This window comes from Rosa chinensis, chromosome 3, assembly GCF_002994745.2.
Source record: "Rosa chinensis cultivar Old Blush chromosome 3, RchiOBHm-V2, whole genome shotgun sequence".
In the NCBI taxonomy this organism is placed as follows: Eukaryota; Viridiplantae; Streptophyta; class Magnoliopsida; order Rosales; family Rosaceae; genus Rosa; species Rosa chinensis.
The window spans coordinates 48900543-48921727 of record NC_037090.1 but is presented as its reverse complement, the minus strand read 5'-3'; the positions used below and the strand labels follow the sequence as shown (position 1 = coordinate 48921727).

Here is a 21185-nt window from a genome sequence, read left to right as displayed (position 1 = left end):
AATTTACCTCTCACACCAAAAAAATCATCTATCTTACTTCCTCAAATTTTTTTGCTCCTTCTCCTCATAGCTTTCATACTCTACAATTTTTTTATTCGAATATGAGTGTACGAGGGAATACGATTGTCCAACCCATAGGAGATCCAAGTATTGACGGGACACGTTGGCAGACTATTGAAGACATTCAATTATGCAAGTCTTGGAGGGCTGTTAGCCAAGATCCGGCAAAGGGTATGGAACGAAGAAAAGATGATCTATGGTTAGAGGTACGCCAACACTATGCCGAACATTGGGATGGATATGTCCGATCATTGCAAGCTTTTCAAGGGAGGTGGAAAACCTTGAAAGTCGAACTCTATGCTTGGCATTGTGTGTTAAGGCAAGCGAAACTTTGGTACAAGAGTGGTGCGAATATGATTGATGAGGTATGAATTTGTAGTGTAACACAAATATTAATTTTTATTATTCTTTTAGTGTATATTAAAATTTAATTAGTTGATACATCTTACTTTAAATTATTAGTTGAAATATTTTGGTGATAATTATACTTTAAATTATTAGTTCATATATAAAAATTTGGTTGATAATTATACTTCAAATTAGTACTTCATAATCATACTTTAGACTTCATTTTATTTAAATTATACATTATACTCACCTTATACTTAAATAGTTGATACATTGTACCTCGTTTATATTTGTACTAATAGATTTATACTTTTTTGTTTAAATTAAATAGCTACGTCAAGCACAAGATTTGTGGAGAGCTGCGATGACCAAATCGAAAGGAAAACAAAAAAAAGGTGATTTCATTAATTTAGAATGTTACGAGTTTGTTAAGGGGTTTCAACAGTTTGAAGACATTCCAAACCATTCCTCTTCGGCTGGAGGAACCTCCAGGGGAGAAACTAAATGGATGCACACACAACAATCCGCTCCTGATTCTCATATCCAGTTGGACATAGATGCAGATGAGGTAAACGCCGATGCAACTCCAAATCCTTCGGTGAGGCCTCAAGGAAAGAAGGCTGCCAAAGAAGCTCTTCGGAAAGGAAAGAAAGCATCTAATGATTCCAATCCTCTGACAGCCGCTGTGGAGACTATAGCAACCAACCAAACATCAATGATGTCTGCCAAGGAGAAACGTGATGAGGAATATGCTCGACATCTCCGTGACCAACAACAACGAGATTATATACGCTTGCAAATGGATATGCGAAACGAGGCATTCAAAATTCAAGAGAGGGAAGAGCGTATTATGGAGATGGACACAAGTAAGATGACGCCAACCAAAAAGAATTACTGGCAAAGAAAACAAAAAAAAAATTGCAGAGAAAGAAGCTGAAGATGCAACCCGTGGATCTAACATCCCACAACCACCATTCCCCGATGGGTATTATCCACAATCTCCTTTCTCCGGTGGCTATCCACAACCTCCTTTCCCCGGTGGCTATCCATAACCACCATTCCCCGGTGGGTATTATCCACAATCTCCTTTCCCCGGTGGCTTCCCACAACCACCATTCACCGGTGGTGTCCCTTCCCCACCTTTCTCTTCGGGTGAATCCACCAACCCCAACCATATGGATGACCCCACAAACACAAATTGGATTCCTAATGAAGATGAGGATTAGGAAAATTAGGAATTTATCTATTTTAAATAATTGTATTGTTATGATTCCAATGCTTGGTTTTTTACTTATGTAATATTAGATTGATGAAATTAACATTTATTGGAATAATACCCTTACAAATGAAAAGCTAAATGAAACCACACAAACATAATTAAAAACATTAAAACTAAAGTAGAAACCACACAAACATAATTAAAAACATAAAAACTAATAGAAAACACACACAAATAGCAGATCTAGATACGCCTATTGCCTTGAAATTCCCAAAAGTGTTGAATGAGGTCTTCCTAAAGGTTGGAGTGACACTGCTCAGATCTAATTTGTTGGTAGCGGTCCATGAATCCGTTCATATGATGAGCATCTCTACCAACATGATCAAAGTCTTTACCGGTTGGTCCCTCCCATACCTCAGCAATCCTGGGCCTCATATTATTATCCTCCTCATCATCGGACTCCAACTCATCATCGCTATCTTCAGGTCGTTGATTTTCGACAATCATGTTGTGTAATATAATACACGTCAACATAATGTATCGAAGGTCCTCTTTATGCCACCCACGAGCAGCTCCTCGAATAATACCAAACCGTGACTGTAATATACCAAAACATCTTTCTACATCCTTCCTATACCCCTCTTGAGCCTTTGCAAACTCAATTTCCTTGGGGCGTGTAGGATTTCGAACAGTTTTCAAGAAAGTCGCCCATCGAGGATAAATACCGTCGGCTAGATAGTACCCTAGATTGTGAGCTCTGTTGTTAACTTGGAATTGGACAAGAGGTGCTCTACCGGCGGTAAGCTCATCAAACAATGGAGACTTTGCCAAGACATTCAGGTCGTTGCATGCCCCAGGCACTCCAAAGAATGCGTGCCAAATCCAGGTGTCGTAAGATGCGACTGCTTCCAGGATGATAGTGGGGATCTGTTTCCTACCACTATATTCTCCAGCCCAACCTGTCGGACAATTCTTCCATTGCCAATGCATACAGTCGATGCTCCCAATCATTCCTGGAAAACCTCTCCTCTCAGCTTTGGTAAGAAGTCATCTGAGGTCGGCTGCAGTTGGAGCGCGGAGGTATTTTGTTGAGTAAAGATCAACAATTCCTCGTGTGAAGTGCTGAAGGGCTGCAACGGAGGTGGATTTCGCCATCCTACAATACTCAGCACATTGATCTGCCCTTGCACCGTACGCAAGCATTCGCAAGGCAGCTGTCATCTTCTGCTCCGGAAGCAGTCCGACTTTGTCAGTAGCATCTGACCTTTGAACAAAGTAACGATCATACTGGCAAAGGTCAGTAGATATACGCTGGAAGAGATTGAGACTCATCCTGTAACGTGTTCGGAACTCCGCATCTTTGAACACTGGCCGATCGACAAAGTAGTCGGCCAACATACCTTTGCCCCTTTCTTCTCTAAATCGTTCCTCATTTGGTGCACGACCCGGATGAGAACCGCGCCCTCGGTGTTGGTTTCCAGATTCTTGAGCGACTGCAGCCATGACAATGGCGTTAGTGGCCATCATCTCTTCATCATCCTCATCCTGAGACCGTCGAATTTGATCCCACAAATTGTTCATTGCAACGAGGGGAATTTAGGAAATATGTAATGCTAGAGATATGAAAAGGGTGAAGTTTTGTTAAGCTCGGATGGTGTGTGTATGTAGTGAAAACATCATGTCTATTTATTGAAATTTTCCTCACATAAAAGTGTCGGTGGATTATCACTCACTCATTTCAAAAAACTTGTCGGTGGTGTGCATGTGATAAAAGTGTCGGTGGATTTTAAAATTTGTTCACACTTTTCAAAAAACTTGTCGGTTGTGTGCATGTGATAAAAGTGTCGGTGGATTTTAAAATTTGTTCAAACTTTTCAAAAAACTTGTCGGTGGTGTGCATGTGATAAAAGTGTCGGTGGAGTTAAAAAAAATTTCACACTTTTCAAAAACTTTGTCGGTGGTGTACATGATAAAAGTGTCGGTGGAGTTTTAAATATTTTCACACTTTTCAAAAACTTTGTCGGTGGTGTACATGATAAAAGTGTCGGTGGAGTTTTAAATATTTTCACACTTTTCAAAAACTTTGTCGGTAGTGTATATATGATAAAACTGTCAGTGGAGTAAAAAAAAAAAAAAGACAAAAAAAGAGTGTCGGTGGACATATAATTTGTCTACCAATAAAATTTTCTTTGGTTGCATTTGCAAATTGTTTATCAATACTATTTATTTACATCATATATTTCTCATTTTCCAAAAAAAAATTTATAAAATATTCGAGAACAGTAACTGACTGGTGACCCTGATCCAATGGGTGGAAGTAAAGATCCAGTGGCAGTGAATAGTTTCCTGCCCTGGTGACCCAACGAGTGAACTTGCTCTTAGCTAACAACAAACTCAGTGGGAATTTCCCAGGTAGTTTTGTCTTCACGTGTGCCAAACTGAAGGAGATTCTGCTCCTGAATAATCTGTTAACTGGTTGCATCCTAGCATCCCTCATAAAGTTGGGCCTTTTCTGAGATCCGAGTCTTTGATGTGCCTCAATTCAGTAACAATTTCTTGCCACCTAAAAATTGAAGTTCTCAAAAAATTAAGTGAAAATTAATACAATCCTAAAAAGAGTGAACTAGAAAATAGAAAAATAAAAATACAGTGAAAGATTATAATTTTCTGCGCTTTTATTTCTGCGTGCAAAAACACGAGTCAAACGACTAGTCATCAAAATATTGTTACATACACTCCAGTAACTCTTCCATTGAGATTCAGGAAGAATAATATATTACACTATTACAGCGGAACAGAGCAAACCAACAATTGCACAAATGGTAGCTCTTCAAATTTACTCGCATATGTTTTCAGGCCAAGGATTCCCAAAAACAAATCCAAAAAGCCTGCTACAACTCACAGGATTGACTTACCCTTCACTAATATCCTCTCTAGCATGTATCTTTACATTACATTAAGAAAACAACACAACTGTACAGGGGCTCCATCGATAGGGATGGACGGTGAAAACCCGACTGCGTAGCATCATCTCCCAGCACTGACCATGTTTCTCTCCTCGGAGATTTGACCAGACTTCAAAGTTGTTGAAGGTAGAGGAAGAGATTCCGAGTTTGAACGAGATGGTGCTGCCACAATCATTTCCTCTGATGCTTTTGCAGGCACAAATTCAACTTGTTTAGGGGTGTAGGTGAATTTAAGATCTTTATTAGCAGAAAGTGCGAGGAGCTCTTTCTCCTCCAACCCCTTAGTTGGCCCAAGGCTGCAGCGCTCTGGCTTGTGCTTGGCTAACGCATCTTTAAATTTTTTGATCTGTGACAGTCAACACCACAATCATGTTAGAAAACAACCAAACAGAAAGCTCCAGAATTACTAGGAGGAATAATTGAGATAGTGCATAGATAATTGAGATAACCGGCCAAAGGTGAGAAAGATGCAAACATATTTCAAAATATAGAACACAAAAAATTACACTAAGGCCAAGATTTCAAATCCCAAGGTGAATATGGATTACAACTGTTAAGTGTATATAGAATGCAAAACTAAAACAGAGTACTTGGAATTATAGCAAATTACACAAATATGTTCCGAGAGAAACACAAGTAGTTTTAGTAGGAGGTGAAGCAGATGAGACATTCATGTAAGTGGGTCTTTTTTTAAGAATGGATACATGGATGGTAAACAAAGGATGGTAAGAGATTGCATTGATATATAAAAAACAGACAAGTTTAGTTTCATAATAAGGATCCAAGAGAGACTAGAGAACACTGACCGTGGCGTTTGTGCAGCTAAAGCTGCATACACGACCATGAGCTCCTCTGTAGAAGCGAAAGAAGGGTAGGACATGAACATTGAGGCTATAACACATGGATTTGTGTTCCTCATAGTTCACCTGAAGAAACTGAACATCTGGGTTCATATCAGCGAACTGACATATCTGCCAAAAGCAAAGAGCATGAGCAACAATTTCAAAAAAAAAAAAAATTATATATAAATATAGATAGGATGAGCTGAGCTGACCTTGGGATGAAGAGCTTTGCAGCCACCACAACCGGGAGAGAAGAAATCAAGGACGACAAGCTTATCTCCTGCGTTTGAGAGGGAATCCACAAGGTCTTGTGCTGACGTCACCTCTTTCATGTTGGGTTGGATCCCCTTTTCCCACCATCTATGAGCTTTACCGATTCGAAAACCCGGCGCCTGTTGATTCCCCACAACAGCACAAATCAGACATCAAAGTTTTGATCCCAATTGAATATTTGGGTATCATGATTGAATGGAATGGAAAGAGATAGAACACGAACCTGAAGCTGTGAATTAATGGCTTGGAATTGCGGCGGATCCCTTGCAGAGGGAAGGGGTCGTCTAAGTTGTTGAAGCCCAATCCGTTTGCCATGAAAGTCCGTCTTTGATGAGAATGACAACGATGATTGATTCCAAGTCTTTGGAAACACAGAGATGTGTTGATGATGATGGTGGCATGATGAAAACAAGTTGGTTTTGCTCACAACCACATCCGCCATGAGAGAGAGAGAGAGAGAGAGAGAGAGAGCGTTGCACGAAGAAAAGTTGGATACAGAGAAAAGCAAAGTTCTTTTTTTTTTTTTCTGGACACAAAATGGAATGGATGAATGAGAGAGGAGAGAGGAGAGGGTTGCTTTTCCTTTTCTAGAAAAATGTTGTCTGGAACGTCCTCAGCCGTCCATTGTTAATCAATGGCTGGAAATAATAAACTGTTGAAAACTGGATAATGTTTAAATGGATTTCAGAATGGGTCCGGGTTCCAGTGGTGGGATGGTCGACGCATATGCCAACTCTCGTCCTCCAACACGTAGCAGCGCATTATCCATAGTCTTAGCAAGCTTTTCTTGCAATCCCATCTCTAATGGTCATGTGGCTCATCCCTGTCACAGTGTGGAGTGGGATATTTATGCTTAGGTTTTGGATTTGTAGGAAGGTCAATCCATTTTTTTAGGTGGCTCGACGTTCATAGCTTTATTTTTTATTATTTTTAATAAATTAATATAATAAAAACTTATTGAACCGGTTAGCATTTAAATGTTGACATTTGTTATTTCTAAACTAAAATTTATCATGTAAAAATGTAAAATCCCAGAGCAACTTGTCCTTGGAATTATTATTATTATTTTATTTCTACTTTTTGTTTTTTTGTTTTCTTAAGAAAGTAAAATTCATAAAATATTACGCTTAAAATTACAATTTTCATGATATTTTTTATTTTTAGTTAAAAATTAGGGATATAATAATTTAGTCCAAAGTTTGGTTCAAATCACAATGGTACATAGGGATAGATCAATTATATTCAAACTGATCGCTCATTTATTAGCAAGCCTATAAATATGACGTAATTTAACACATAGTTTATCGGTATAGAAACATAAAAGAAACTACATCTTCTCTATGCCCTTTAAGCTAAGGCTAGAAGGTTTTCATGAGTACAACATACTTAAGACTTCATCTGTGAGATTCCGAATTTTGAAGTTGCCCAGATTTTATTTTTGAGGTTGGAAGTGGAAAGTAGAAGTTGCCACGAGTACGCAACATTTTTTGATGAATTGTTCAGGCTCCATAACTATTTTTAATGAATTTTTAAAATTTATTTGGAGGAAAATAAAATGCTGACGTGGTGATAGGCATTACTTTTTTTGGTTGAAGAAAAGAAAAGCTACAAGGATTGATAGGCATTACTTAGTGACCAAAACTAGCAATCATACGTGCCCCTTATCATACATTAGTCATGAGACACTTGTAACTTGATATGACAAAGTTTGGTAAATGCTTAACAACTGGCACAAGAAGGTTGGTAGATGGCTTAGGTGTCGACACATTCTTGATAGGCATTACTTTTTTTGGGTGAAGAAAATAAAAGCTACAAGGATTGATAGGCATTACTTGGTGACCAAAACTAGCAATCATACGTGCCCCTTATAATTACATTAATCATGGGACACTTGTCACTTGATAGGACAAAGTTTGGTAAATGCTTGACAAGCGGCACAAGAAGGTTGGTAGATGTTGATACCACTTATATTACATACCGTCGAGCATAAGTAATGACCTTGTAGGTGGGTCCCGCGACATGGTTAGTCCAGCCTAAGACATGCATCCGGTAGACCGACAACCAAGCTACCTCGCTATGGTGGAAGTCGGCCGGTATATCGCCTAAAGGCCACCCTCTCATGCTCTTCAAAAGGCTTCAAGAGAAGCAATATGTGTCTTGTGTCCCACATCGGAAATGTAGAATAAAATGGAACTTCCTTTAGCTATAAAAGGAAGTCCTCCCCTTCTTAGAAAATGATGGGATCCATGATCCCGACTCTTGTATCACTACAAAGGTTACTTGGCCTCACTCTGAGTAGAATCTCTAAGTGGACGTAGTTTTGTCTCATGGGCAAGCTGAACCACTATACATGCGGTGTCATCTCTCTCTCTCTCTCTCTCTCTCTCTCTCTCTCTCTCTCTCTCTCTCTCTCTCTCTCTCTCTCTCTTGCTTCATACATGGTTCCCGTATTCTCACACAGAAATAGTAGATAGCTTAGGTGTTGACACATGGTTGTTTTCTATTAGTCATCCTTCCATATAAATAGGAACTCGGTCATCTTTACTTATCATTTCCTAAAAATCATTCTCTCTCTAACTTTCGCTCTCAAGTTTTCTCTTTCTAAAACTTCGGCAGATCATAACTTTTTACCTGTAACTCCGATTCAGGATCCGTGAAAAGCTATGGATTCGTTTTGATGTTCTCTTTCTATCCATGGAGGTTTGAGTTAGATCCAACTATTTCTAGAAGGCTCATTTTAGGAGGCTTGGTTTATGATCAATATTCTGGGAAGCGATTCGTACTATCGAGATGAGTGAGTTGTACAATATGTTTCATATATTCTTATCTGCTATAAAAATGGTGAAGAAGCATGATTTTATCTATTTATGAAATATCTCTATTTTCAAGTGAAGCATGTTGTACTTACATGAGCATTTGCCAAGCACAATTAGCTATAATGAGCCACGCTCATATATACTACCGCTAGCAGTACCAACTACCACCAACGGTGTGACCTATGGAAACACAGCCAAGCAGGCTACTGCCTGAGCCCCGGCTCACCCCCAGATCATAAACTAGGAACTGAAGCATATCAGTCCCACATCGAAAACAAGGAAGAGATCAACCTCTTCCCCACCTATAAAAGGTTCACCCCTCTCTCCTCATTAATTACGCATTTACTACTTACCTACTGCTATTATGTCAATACAAATACATTGACTAACTTAGACATTGGAGAAGAGAAGACCGCCCAACATTGTCTCCCTCTTACGCCCTTTGTATTTCATTTGACAGATAGCGGAAGCTTTGAAAATATCACAAGTAGCGGTCTGCCCACTGGACCAGCGTTAACCGAGACTTGGGCTACCGCCCAAATCTTAAACATTAACATTGGCGCCATCTGTGGGAACCCTTGAACAAAAGGCCATCCCACCATAACAATCACCATGACTAACGGTAGAGGGGAAAACGTTGAGGGCTAAGCGGATCAGTCTGCCAACCCCTATCCCACCAACCCCGCGACTAACGTTAACCCAGCGGTTAACGTTAACCGTGCATTATTCAACACTCCGGTCAATCCTAGCGTGGAACCCTAGGGCCCATCCTAGGTCCCGCTGACTCAAATGGCAACGGAGGCCTAATCAGGCAACAGTCGCCCACCAGGCCAAGATCTCGCCGCCGTGTATGAGCTGGCATTGGTGGACCTCCACAAGCCAAACAGGGAGCGCGAGCAAGAGCATAGAGAAAAGGTCGAGGCCCAAAATCAAGTGGCCACGCTGATGTCAAAATTCGACTAACTGAAGAAAGTGCTTAAGGCAAACTCTAACCCAGCGCAAAGCGAACAATCGCAAAGCACCAGACGTAGTCGACCCAATACCGGCGGATGGATACCGGCACCAGTCATACAAATGCAGGTACCGCTGAGACCACCCGAATTACTGGGAATAGGACCACCTCCTCTGCCCCGACTAATGCTAGAATAGGAAGCAAAGTCACAACCACGCACCAACCGCTCCGCGACCAAAGCTAGAACTGAGGGCAATCTACCTACCCCCAGGCAGGAGCTGGTGCAAAGGAACCTCCAGGAGGGGCCCGTTGGCGACTCAACCACCCGAATCCTGGAGAGGATGCAACAATTAGAGCAAAGACTCATCCGGGCGGAGGCAGGCACCCCAGCACCAATTCCAAATCCTCTCTTTGCGTCCAGGCTAGGGCCATTCACAGCCAGGATCCTGCAAGTCGTCAGACCAGCACATGCAAAGACACCAAAAATGCCACATTACACCGGCATGACTGACCCCTTCGTCCATATTATCCACCTTCAAAAAAGTCACTAACAACAAGGGATTTGATGACGCCACCCTCTGCCACTTGTTTAGCGAAATGTTGGATAGTGAGGCAATGAGTTGGTTCTTTGAGTGCCCACCGGGATCCATCGACTCATTCCACTCACTATCAAACGCTTTCCTTTCTCGGTTCATCCTGTTGGCAGCCGGACATCACAACACAAGTCAGTTGTGCAACGTCAAATGATTATACGCATTTATATGCGTATAATTATATCTAAAGCATTTATATGCGTATAATTATATCTAAAGCACTAGAATTAAGCCAATCTTCATGTCAATTAACATGTGATTAATTCATTTTTATTTATTTTGTAGAAAATAAGTGGAGTTGCGGAAACGTGAGAAAATTGTGCTAAAATGGAGCGAAATTGAAGTAAATTATAGTTTCCGACAAAATGACGAAATTGTCGATATGGTCATGGTCAATGCAAGCTAGAGAGTGAAACCCGGCTAGTCCCTTGACAATATATATGGAAATATTCAAGATTGTGGAAAGTGGGGAAGAAAGAAAAATAGAAAAGAAGAAGATTGCAGAAAAGAGAAAAGGTTATATTAATTAATCATTAGCTTGATTAATTAATCAAGCATCTGATTAATTAAACGTTCACCTCCAGCCATTAACATGCACCAATTACATTAATTGCCTTAAGCCAATTAAAAGCCAACACGTGGCTGGCCATCAACATGATTTTTCTTTCTCTTCCTCACGTACTCAGCACGTGTAACTTATCCATCTCTTTCTCTTGGAAGACCAACAGCCACCCACTCCAATAATTAACCCACTCTCCTCTCTCTGCATATATATAGACCACGACCTACTCCCTATCCCTATCCCTATCCCTATCCCTATCCCTATCCCTATCCATCACCCAACAGCTGCACCACAATACAGAGGCAACCCCCATCCTTCTCTACAATTTTTTCTCCTCTTTCTATTTTATTTTGGTATTTGAGGATTACTCACTCCAAAGCTTCTAAGCATCAAAGGACTTCATCTTCATCAAGATTTGAAGACTGGGTAAAAGTGGGAAGCTATAAATCAAGGCTTGTCATAATTGCTTCATAGCAATTGTGACTTGTTCTTGTTACTTCTCACTTCTTTTCACCTTTTCCTCTTTATTGATGTTTGTTGATGTTAATTTAATTATGGGTAGTGAGTAATTTCTTTGTTGGGGGTTAGGGTTGAGTGCTCTAGCCCAAATTTGATGTAATGGATGCTTAATTTAATTTATATGTGGAATTTGTTAATCATTGGATGCTTGTATTTTGTGATAATTGGTTAGAATGCATGTTTAGGAATTGTCAACTCTTGGGTATGTGTTTTAATATTTCTAGATTAAAATTTAGGGGATGACATCCTTAGATTTTAGAGCTAGAACCCCGATTTAATAATTGTGGGAAATACAAGCATGGTTCACTACATGATTAGCTTGATTGTGGTTATGGTGAGCTTAGTTGCCTCATTCCTCGATCTCTAGGCCTCATGATGTGAATTAGTGACCCTTGAACCGGCTCTAATTCATGCCAAGTGAGTTCTTACGGCCCTTGAACCAGAGTAGGAATACCATGAAAGAGAATTTCAGCCCTTGAGCCTTGAAAAGCCTTGGGTACGGCTTCTACCATCTTTAGTAAATTGCATATCAATCAAATTAGCATCTAGAGCATTGAATTAGGGTTAGGACTCATCCCTAACTACCAATCCCATATCTATATCATTTCTTACTTTTCTTTACTTTATTTAATTTAGTTGTTAATTAAAGTCTCCATTTAAATTCTTGCACTTTAGTTGTTAAAAATGCAAATTACATTTTTGGTGACATTTCCTACTTCATTGTAAATAGTCATCACTAGGTCTTAGTTTTGATTAGGCTTCGGTGCAAACCAAAGCGGAGCATTGCTAAGGCTTGGTGCCTTAGAGTAGCATTTTTATTTATTATCTTTTCTTCTTTTTCTTTGTGTGCTAAGTGTTTTTATTTCCGATTATCCAAGTATTGTGGGTTAGCCATTAATCCCCTTGGTACGATAAACTTTGGGCATAATACTTCCCTATCTTGACAAGGATACGTACGCTTGCGTAAATGTGTATCAAGTCATCAAACAGGGTGCAGAGGAAACACTGAAGACATTTGTCACCAGATGGCAAGCGGCGGCGTCTCAATGTCGTAATCTAGATAAAACAATGGCACTGGCAGCCTTCAAGCAAGGACTCCTAAAGGGACCATTTCTCTACCATCTCAATTACAATCATCCAAACGCCACGTATGACCATGTCATGAGCGAAGCCGTCATCCATGCACAGGTAGAATTCATCACATATGGAGAAACCCCACCATCACCGCCAACGCTGGTAAAATTCACTCAACCCTCCTCCAGCCATCAGGAGACCACTAACAAATCCTCTGCTACGCGGCCAACTAATAAGAAGAAAGAGTGGCAACAAAGAAACTACCAGAGCAAGCGGCAAAAGGACCAGCATTACCACAAGGGCAACCGCTCATCCCACGGGGATAATCGTAACAAACAGATGGAGTCCTCCCAGCGGTACGCAGTGTTTACAATCCTCACAGCCTCATATGAAGAGATATACGACCAATGCAAGGACCATATCCCACCACCACCCCCAAGAAAGTACCCAAGAGTGGGAAAGCCAAGAAACACCGGCAAGTGGTGCAAGTACCACGAGGACAGCGGTCACAACACCAACAACTGTAACGCCCTCAAAACGGCAATCGAGAATTTGTATCGCGATGGTAAGTTGGAACAGTTCAAGGTGCGTCGGCCACCACCTGTGGTCGCCAACATCGAGCCCATGCGCCGCATCAACACCATCGACAGGCGGTGCTCCGATCACCAACATGTCTCATAGGGCAAGAAAGCGGTATGCACGCGCCAACCACCCCAAAGAAATTTGCAACATCCACTATGAGAGATCATTACCTTCTCGGAGGAGGAGGAGCGCGGAGTGCATCTACCCCACGATGACCCATTCTTAATCGACGCTATGCTCGATAAATGGTCAGTAGGAAGAGTCCTTGTCGACAGCGGTTCCGCTGTCAATGTCATATTTAATGGCTGCTACAACCAACTCCAGCGGAATAAAAAACTACTCCAAGATCATGAGCCACTGCTCAGCTTCTCCGGAGATGTCACGCAACCACTCGATTCTAACTACATGCGACTAGTTATTGGTGCTAGTCCATGCACAACAAAGATACATATGGAGTTCATTGTCGTCGACTGCTTCAGTTCATATAATGCCATCATCGGTCGATCAGTGCTCAACAAGCTAAAGTGCATCATAGCTGGATACATGCTTCTCATGAAGTTCCCTACACCCAACGGACAAGCTGTGTGAAAGGAAGTCAACAACTGTAGCGCAGTCGACACGCCGCCATGAGATCCTAACGGTAGGAAACCATGCACCATTGACAAATATTTTTGAAGATCCTAGGGATGACGAGGAGAAATATGTAAAAAAGGAACCTGTCAACCCAGAGACATCCTTGAAGGTTATCAGCATCTCCGACGAGCACCCTGAGCGGACGATCGGCATAGGCGCTCAACTAGCCCTAGAGATAGCGGCAGAACTCACTCAGTTCTCCGTGACAACGCCGCCGTCTTTGCATGGTCCTATGCTGATATGCTAGGCATCTCCCCTGAGGTCATCACGCACAAGTTGAGCATCAAACCATCCTTCTATCCGGTCAAGCAGCGGCGAAGGGTCTTCGATGAAGAGAGATATCGTGCAATAGAGGAAGAGGTCGCCAAGCTTCAGGGCATTGGGTTCATCCGCCAAGTCAATTACCCTCAGTGGATTTCCAACCTGGTCATGGTCAAGAAACCCAGCGGAAAGCGGCGGATGTGTGTAGACTTCAAGGATCTTAACAAGACATGCCCTAAGGATAGTTTCCTGCTACCCCGCATCGACCAACTGGCTGACGCTACAGCGGGACATGAGTTGCTCAGCATGATAGACGCCTTCTCAGGATACAATCAAATCAAGATGCACCCCAGCGACCAGGAGTGCACCACCTTCACAACTGACAAGGGCCTATACTATTACAATGTCATGCCTTTTGGTTTGAAGAACGCTGGGGCAACATACCAGCGGCTGATGAACGCCATGTTCGTGGAGCAACTTGGCAAAATAATAGAGGTTTACGTGGATGACATGTTTGTCAAAAGCATCAAAGCCAACAGACACGTGGCAAACCTATGCATTATCTTTGCCATCCTCTTGGCCTATGGTATGCCCCTCAATCCCGAAAAATGTTTCTTTGGCGTCACCGCCAACAAAATCTTGGGATACATCGTCAGTGAACGAGGCATAGAGGCTAACCTTGACAAGGCGCAAGCCATCCTCAACATGAAGTCCCCAAAGTGGAAGGTGCACGTTTAAAGCCTCCAGGGCAAGCTAACCGCCCTTTCTCTGTTCATCTCCATACTCACCGACAAATGCCTCCCATTTTTCAAGGTTCTGAAGAGGACCCACAAGAAAGTAATTGACTGGACCCCAGATAGTGAGGCGGCGTTCCAGAGCTTGAAAGAATATTTGGCAGCAATCCCACTTCTCTCCATTCCAGTACAGGGTGAGGTACTTTACATATACCTAGCGGTATCCTCATCAGCGGTAAGCTGCGCTATTGTACGGAGAGAAGGACACGACGAGCTCCTGGTATTCTACACCGGCAGAGGCATGAACGGGGCGGAGACAAGATACACCCCCTAGAGTAGCTCGCTCTTGCACTCATTGTCGCCTCTAGACGTCTCCGCCAATACTTTCAAGCTCATATAATACATGTCTTGACAAACCAACCGCTGAAACAAGTAATGCAGATCCCTGAACATTCCGGGTGCCTCAGCAAGTGGGCCATCGAGCTTAGCAAGTTTGACATCGACTACAAGCTAAGAACCTCTATGAAAGGTCAGGCAGTGGCAGATTTCATCGTTGAGCGCACTGAGTGTCAGGATAAACCCAACCTAGCGGCAGAAGAAGCCAATACAGAATTGGTAACTGCTGGGGAACCAGTACCCAAGTAGTAGTCAGACTAGAACCTCCACGTGGACGGTTCTGCCTACGCCAAGGCCTGCGGCGCTAGAGTTATCTTGACAGGGCCAGGGGGACTGAACGTGGAATACACGTTAAAGTTCAACTTCACTGCCTCAAATAACATGGCGGAGTATGAAGCGCTCATTGCTGGCTTTCTCCTCACCATCGATTCCGATGCCGACAGTGTCAACATATTCAGCGATTCCCAGTTAGTCGTCAACCAGGTCAACGACACCTTCCAGACCAAAGACCAACAGTTGGCGGCATACTTGGGGTATGTCAAAACGCTTCTCGGGAAATTCACATTCCACACTATCACACAAATCCCTAGGGAAAAGAATACCAAGGCTGATTCACTGGCAAAACTAGTAACCGCTTAACTGCACCAGAGTCCAGCTGACATAAGGGTGGAATGCCTTGACAAGCTAAGCATCACCAAAACCCTAGCGGAGATTTTCAACATTGAGGTCAATCCCAGCTGGATGGATGAAATCATCCAATACAAGCTCAATGGAACGCTGCCGACAGACAAGGTCGAGGCACGGCAACTCAAGCGGAGAGCAACCCACTATAACATCCAGAATGGCAAGCTTTATAGCTAGGGATTCACCCATCCTAACCTCCAGTGTCTGACCCCAAATGAGGGAAAAGTCGTTCTTGCAATGATACACGTCGGGGAATGTGGAAACCACTCCGGCGCCAGATCCCTGGCCAATCGCACAATGCGGCAAGGCTACTTCTAGCCCACGCTAGGCGACGACGCCAGAAAGGTTTCCAGATCCTGCCACAAGTGTCAGCAGTACGCTGATCTCCCCCATGTCCCAGCGGAACCTCTTTCAATAATCATCGGCCCATGGATTCATTCCATGTGGGGCCTGGACCTACTTGGAAAATTTCCAACCGCTAAGGGACAGTTCAAGTACATCATTGTAGCCATAGACTACAACAACAAGTGGATAGAGGCAGCACCGCTGACGGCAATAACTACCGCCAAGGTAACTTACTTCCTCTGGAAGAACTTTTACTGCCGCTACTGCGTTCCCCACACAATCATCACAGACAACGGCACACTGTTCAACAACAAGGAACTCATATCTTTCACCGCTAACCTCGCCACCAAGATGATTTTTGCATCTATCGCTCACCCCCAAACCAACGGCTAAGTCGAAGTAGCAAACAAGATAATCAAGAGGCTGCTAAAAAAGAAACTCGACGACGCCAAGGGTTTATGGGCGGAGAAGCTCCCGGAAGTTCTGTGGGCCATCAGGATTACTCCAACTTCCGCCAACGGTAAAACACCATTCTGTATTATGTTCGAAACTGAGGTCGTCCTATCCATTGAAGTCACCCAACCTACCACTAGGGTCGAGGGCTACTACTCCGAGACCAATGGCGAGGGCGTCAACCTCGACAAAGACCTCCTCGAGGAGAAACGCCACAAGGCCTATTTGCACAACTTGCAAAACAAGCAACGGGTATCGCGTTTCTACAACGCCAGAGCCAAAGTTCGGAACCTCCAACTGGGGGACTAGGTAATGAAGGAAGTCATTCCACCACCAACGGCACTCCGCCCAACTTGGGAAGGACCATACAAAATCATGGAAGTCATTAGCCCCGGCACCTTCTAATTAATGGACAAGGATGGCGTCACAACGACCCACCCTTGGAATACCGAACACCTTTGATATTATTACAAATAGTCATGCTGCTACCCAAGAGCATCTTGACTTAGCTAAATTTTTGTTCAATATTTAGATAAGGGAAGCTACCCGACGGGTACAACCCCGCTTTTGTAAACGCTGATATCTCAGCTAATCAATGAAACGAGAAATTATTCAAACCATTGTTCTCCATAAGCACAAGTTAATTGGCAACGCCAACAACAATCAGCGGACCACGTCCACCACGTCGTGCACTGGAAACAATTTTAATTCCTTTAATGTTTCATTGATTAACAAAAGCCTAAGTCAAAATTCTAGCGGTACATAAACATCAAAACAATGCCCAAATAACTTCAGTGGCAATCCAACACTTAGTCACAATGCACGAAAGAAACAGTTTCACTTCATTAAAAAACCAATAACTCTGTTACAACTTGTGAAATGCCTCAGCGGCCAAAAAAAAAAAACCTTAAGTCTCTTGAGACTCTCCTTGCTGGGCTGCAATACGGGCACACTCTACCTGCGTCGGTTGCTCGATGGAGCAACTGGTCTGGTCGGAGCCAGAAGCTGTGGGACTTGGCATAATCATCGTCCCATCTTCATGGGTATTGGCCGCCATGAAGAGGAAGTGAGACACATCGGAGGACGTTGGTATGGGCGACTGCTGGGGCCCTTCGCTCTACCGATGGAGGGACTAGTCGCTTCCGAACCGCTTGCCTTCAGGCCGCGATGACTCAGGGCCACCTTCAGCGGTCCGCAGCTGACTCTCCCCTATTTGCATCTGGGCAGCCTTCTCCCAATCAATCACCCCCTTAACATTAAGCTTCTCGAAGTTGGCGGTAGCACCCACTATGCCAGCCTACGTCAACGCATCTTTGTACTCCTTCGACAGTAGCAACAGCCAATTTCTCTTTCACCGCCTCCCAGCCCTCAGCCCGGCGCTGAAGGTGCTTTATCTCTTCGGAGCAAGCGGCGGACTCTCGCTGAGTGTTATCCAGCCTTTTGGTCTTGGCCGACAGTTGCTTCTGAACGCGGGCAATCTCTTCCTACAGCTTCGTCACTTCATCATTGTGCTGGACGTCTCGACCGACGGCAACATCTAGTTTTTCCCAGGGGTCAACCAAATCCACCTTCACCTTCACCTTCAAGAGTTGTTGCTCGCACTCTTGGAGCTGTTTCTTCACAACCGCCAACTCCTGCTTTAGGCCGTCAACCTCGGCACAGAGCTCTTCCTCAGCAGCGGATGGTTTGGAGACCGCAAGAAACAGCTCATTCAGCCAGACAGCAAGGTGGCCAAAGGCCGAGCTGAACGGTAACCGTTGCAGCGAAGTGTCCCGCACGGTGGCATCCATGCCGCCGAATCCCAGCCGCTTGCATATGCCGAACAGCAGTTCCCGCTCGCTGCTAGTAAGGAATTCAGCATAAGAAGCGAAGGAGTCCAGATCGTCGACTGGGGGCTCCCTGCCGACATTGGCAACCACAGTCTTCCCTTCCTTCCGCGCCCTCTTTTGCTGTTGGCGCACGGAGAGCGGCAAATTGTCCACCACTTCCTCTTCGTCCCCAGCGTCATTCGGCTGCCTCTTCTTCTGCAGAGGGGCAATCGGGACAACGACGGGGACAGCCGCTCCGGCCGACATCTGCGGCTCCAGGCCCGCTATGTTAACGGCCTCGCCACCACCAGAGTTCCCCCGCAACACAACTTTGTCCTTCTGCGCCACACGGCGCGCTCCGGCAGGCCTCTCCACGGCCTTCTCATGACACTGACTCTCGGCCATAGGACGCTTCGTTTGGGCGACGATCGGCCGCACATCTATTTCCTCGGCATGAGGGAGATGGGAGTGGTGAGGCATCTCTAGCACAACCTCTTGCTCAGAGGGTCAGACATCCTTCGTCTTCGGATCGACGGTAGTCATTTTCGCCTTCAGTGCCGCCGTAAACATACCCTCCAAATAGTTGTCCAATCCGGCGTTATCCATCGATTTCTTGAACGCTGCTCGACTCAATTTATTGCCAGGCACCAGATCTGCAAAGACCACATCAAGTTAACCCAACATGAAAAATAGTGAAGCAACGAAGAATATTCAACAATAACTACCTGGAAGGCGAGCGAGGTTCAACTCCGCTAACAACTCCCAACCAGTTAATAATCGCAGGTCGAGAAGATTCTGATTTTCCCTGCACCCCTTGATCCTTGCCACGCGACACCCCTCCTCCGGCGTCAACACAAAGCCCAACCCCGCTACACACACCAAGAAGAGGACAAGCGTTAGGTCTGAGTGTATTGAAACAACAAAAGGGAGAAAACAAGACAAACAACGGCAACCTCGGATAGTCTGAAACTTTGACCTAATCCTATGTGTCGGACCCTCTGGGTTCAAAACCGTGTCATATTCCCAACCATCGGTCGCTACGCAATAGGTTGTCAGCCAGAAGGACATTGGGCCCGCGGATTCTCAACTAGTCGAGGCGCCCCGATACGCCGACTCAGGTTCACTTGGCCGCTGCACCCTTTCCTTCTCACGTACGTCAACTCATAGAAGTGCAACACCTCAGCCACCGTCGGACCTTCACATCCAGACATCATCCATAGCGCATTCAACGCCATTAGCAACTTCCACATATTGGGGCATATTTGCCCAAAGGCGAGATCGAACTAGCATAATAGTATCTGAAGATTCGGCAACAACGGAAACCGAACCGCATGACGGAACACGACCTCGTGAACAGCCGCGTACCCCACTGGCAGGGACTATGCGAGCTCGTTCCCCAGCGGCGCCCTTAGCTTCGCTACCCTGGGAAGTTTAAATACCCTCTTTATTCGTTTGATCGTCACTTGGGACATCGGCCCAACAGCTTCATCCACCGGCGTTCCGTCCGATAGTTTCCGTGTCGATACAAAGGTGTTTTCATCTGTGGCGTTGTCACCTTCCTCGTGGGAACCTCTAGCTGCACCATGACTGGCCAACCGCTCTTCTCGCCTTTGACTAGCCACTGTGTCCTCCCCGGCCGACGCGGCAGACTCTAGTCATCCCTTGGCCATTTTCGGGTATATCGTTTATAGCGGTTCGATGTCTAGCGGATTGGACAGTGAGGTTCCTGCAAGGGCAGACGGACGCAACGAATCAATAAAAACCCTATCTGAACTGCTGAGCGACACGTCAGACCAGGAATCCTCACTGCTCGAGATCTCTACGACGTTAGCCATCACAAACACTCTAGAACCCAGATCAGTTAGTTCCAAATGGATCTAAACTACGCCTATGTCAGATTATACCCAAGAACACCATGAACAGAACTTCAAAGAAAACCCAGAAAAGTACCAAAATAAGAAACCACATATTTCCCCATAGAAAACCCAGATTCGACCATCTAGTAAAATCAAAACCATTACCACTCTGCCAACAAGGCCAACACCTACCCACAAAGCTTTCTAGACCCTCTTAACGCATTATCATGAAGAAAAACAAAGAACACATTCAGACGCAAACATCTCCAGAAACCCAAAACGACAAAAACAAAGGCAAGAATTGGGATCACCAACATGAAATATAAGATTATATGCACTTGGGGGATTCCTGCTTTTGGTGATAAGATGGTACTCTTCAGACACTCATAGAACAAAGCTTGAAGATGACGACTCAGGTTCGAAGTTTTCACAAATGTCAAATCTCTCTAACTCCCCCCCCCGCCCCCTTTTATGTCAACATCAAACCGATTTAAGCCTTCCGCTGAAAAACGACAGCCATACACGTGCCCTTCGATTGCACTTACTCTCCGGATTAACGCCTCGGTTACAAAATCAATAATTACTCGCATTAATGGCGATGATACGGGCGTGCTGAGGAGACGTTATCCCACACGCTAACCCAATGCATGATAGCCACATGTCGGGCACTGTCAGACAAAGCGTCTATCTGAAGTAACCGTCAAAAAGCAAGTATACCAATCGTCGAGATAGTCTCCGCTAAGCGCAACACCGCTAGCAGAACTTCTTTTCATCTTGCAGTGAGATAATCTCCGCTAAGTGCAACATCGCTAGCAGAACTTCTCCCTGTTCATCTTGCAAGCGAGATAATCTCCGCTAAGCGCAATACCACTAGCGGAACTTCTCCCTGTTCATCTTGCAAGCGAGACAGTCTCCGCTAAGCTCAACTCCGTTAGCGGAACTTCTCCCTTTTCATCTTGCAAGCAAGACAATCTCCGCTAAGCGCAACACCGCTAGCGAGACTTCTCCCTTTCGTCTGGCAACGTAGCGGTATCCGCTGAGTACAATACCTCTCGCTTCAACCAACAAGATTGCCGCCACACTTCTTACCGCCTTCCATCAGTGGAGGAACTCCCGCCATCGACAAGTCCCGAGGCAATGCCTCTGTGTTGCCCCGGAAATTCGTATTTATTTTTCGAGGATTTTTCAGTATCTAATTTGTGGTTATTG

The 21185-nt window shown here is 44.3% G+C and overlaps 3 protein-coding genes across 3 annotated transcripts; all 3 read right to left on the bottom strand.

Annotated features, from left to right (window-relative positions):
- Positions 1-1921: 1921 nt before the first annotated feature.
- Positions 1922-2638, bottom strand: LOC121052332. Its single transcript, XM_040517074.1, has one exon. It carries the CDS (start codon positions 2636-2638, stop codon positions 1922-1924), a length of 717 nt encoding a protein of 238 aa, XP_040373008.1.
- Positions 2639-2674: 36 nt separating this feature from the next.
- LOC112194690 lies at positions 2675-3208 on the bottom strand. Its single transcript, XM_024334909.1, has one exon. The coding sequence runs from the start codon at positions 3206-3208 to the stop codon at positions 2675-2677; it is 534 nt and encodes a 177-aa protein (XP_024190677.1).
- Positions 3209-4277: 1069 nt separating this feature from the next.
- On the bottom strand, positions 4278-6509 carry LOC112193035 (thioredoxin-like 1-1, chloroplastic). Its single transcript, XM_024333045.2, has 4 exons — positions 5932-6509; positions 5648-5827; positions 5400-5564; positions 4278-4939 (listed from the first exon to the last, which is right to left on the bottom strand). The coding sequence occupies exons 1-4, from the start codon at positions 6148-6150 to the stop codon at positions 4655-4657; spliced, it is 849 nt and encodes a 282-aa protein (XP_024188813.1). The 5' UTR covers positions 6151-6509; the 3' UTR covers positions 4278-4654.
- Between the last annotated feature and the right edge of the window lie 14676 nt (positions 6510-21185).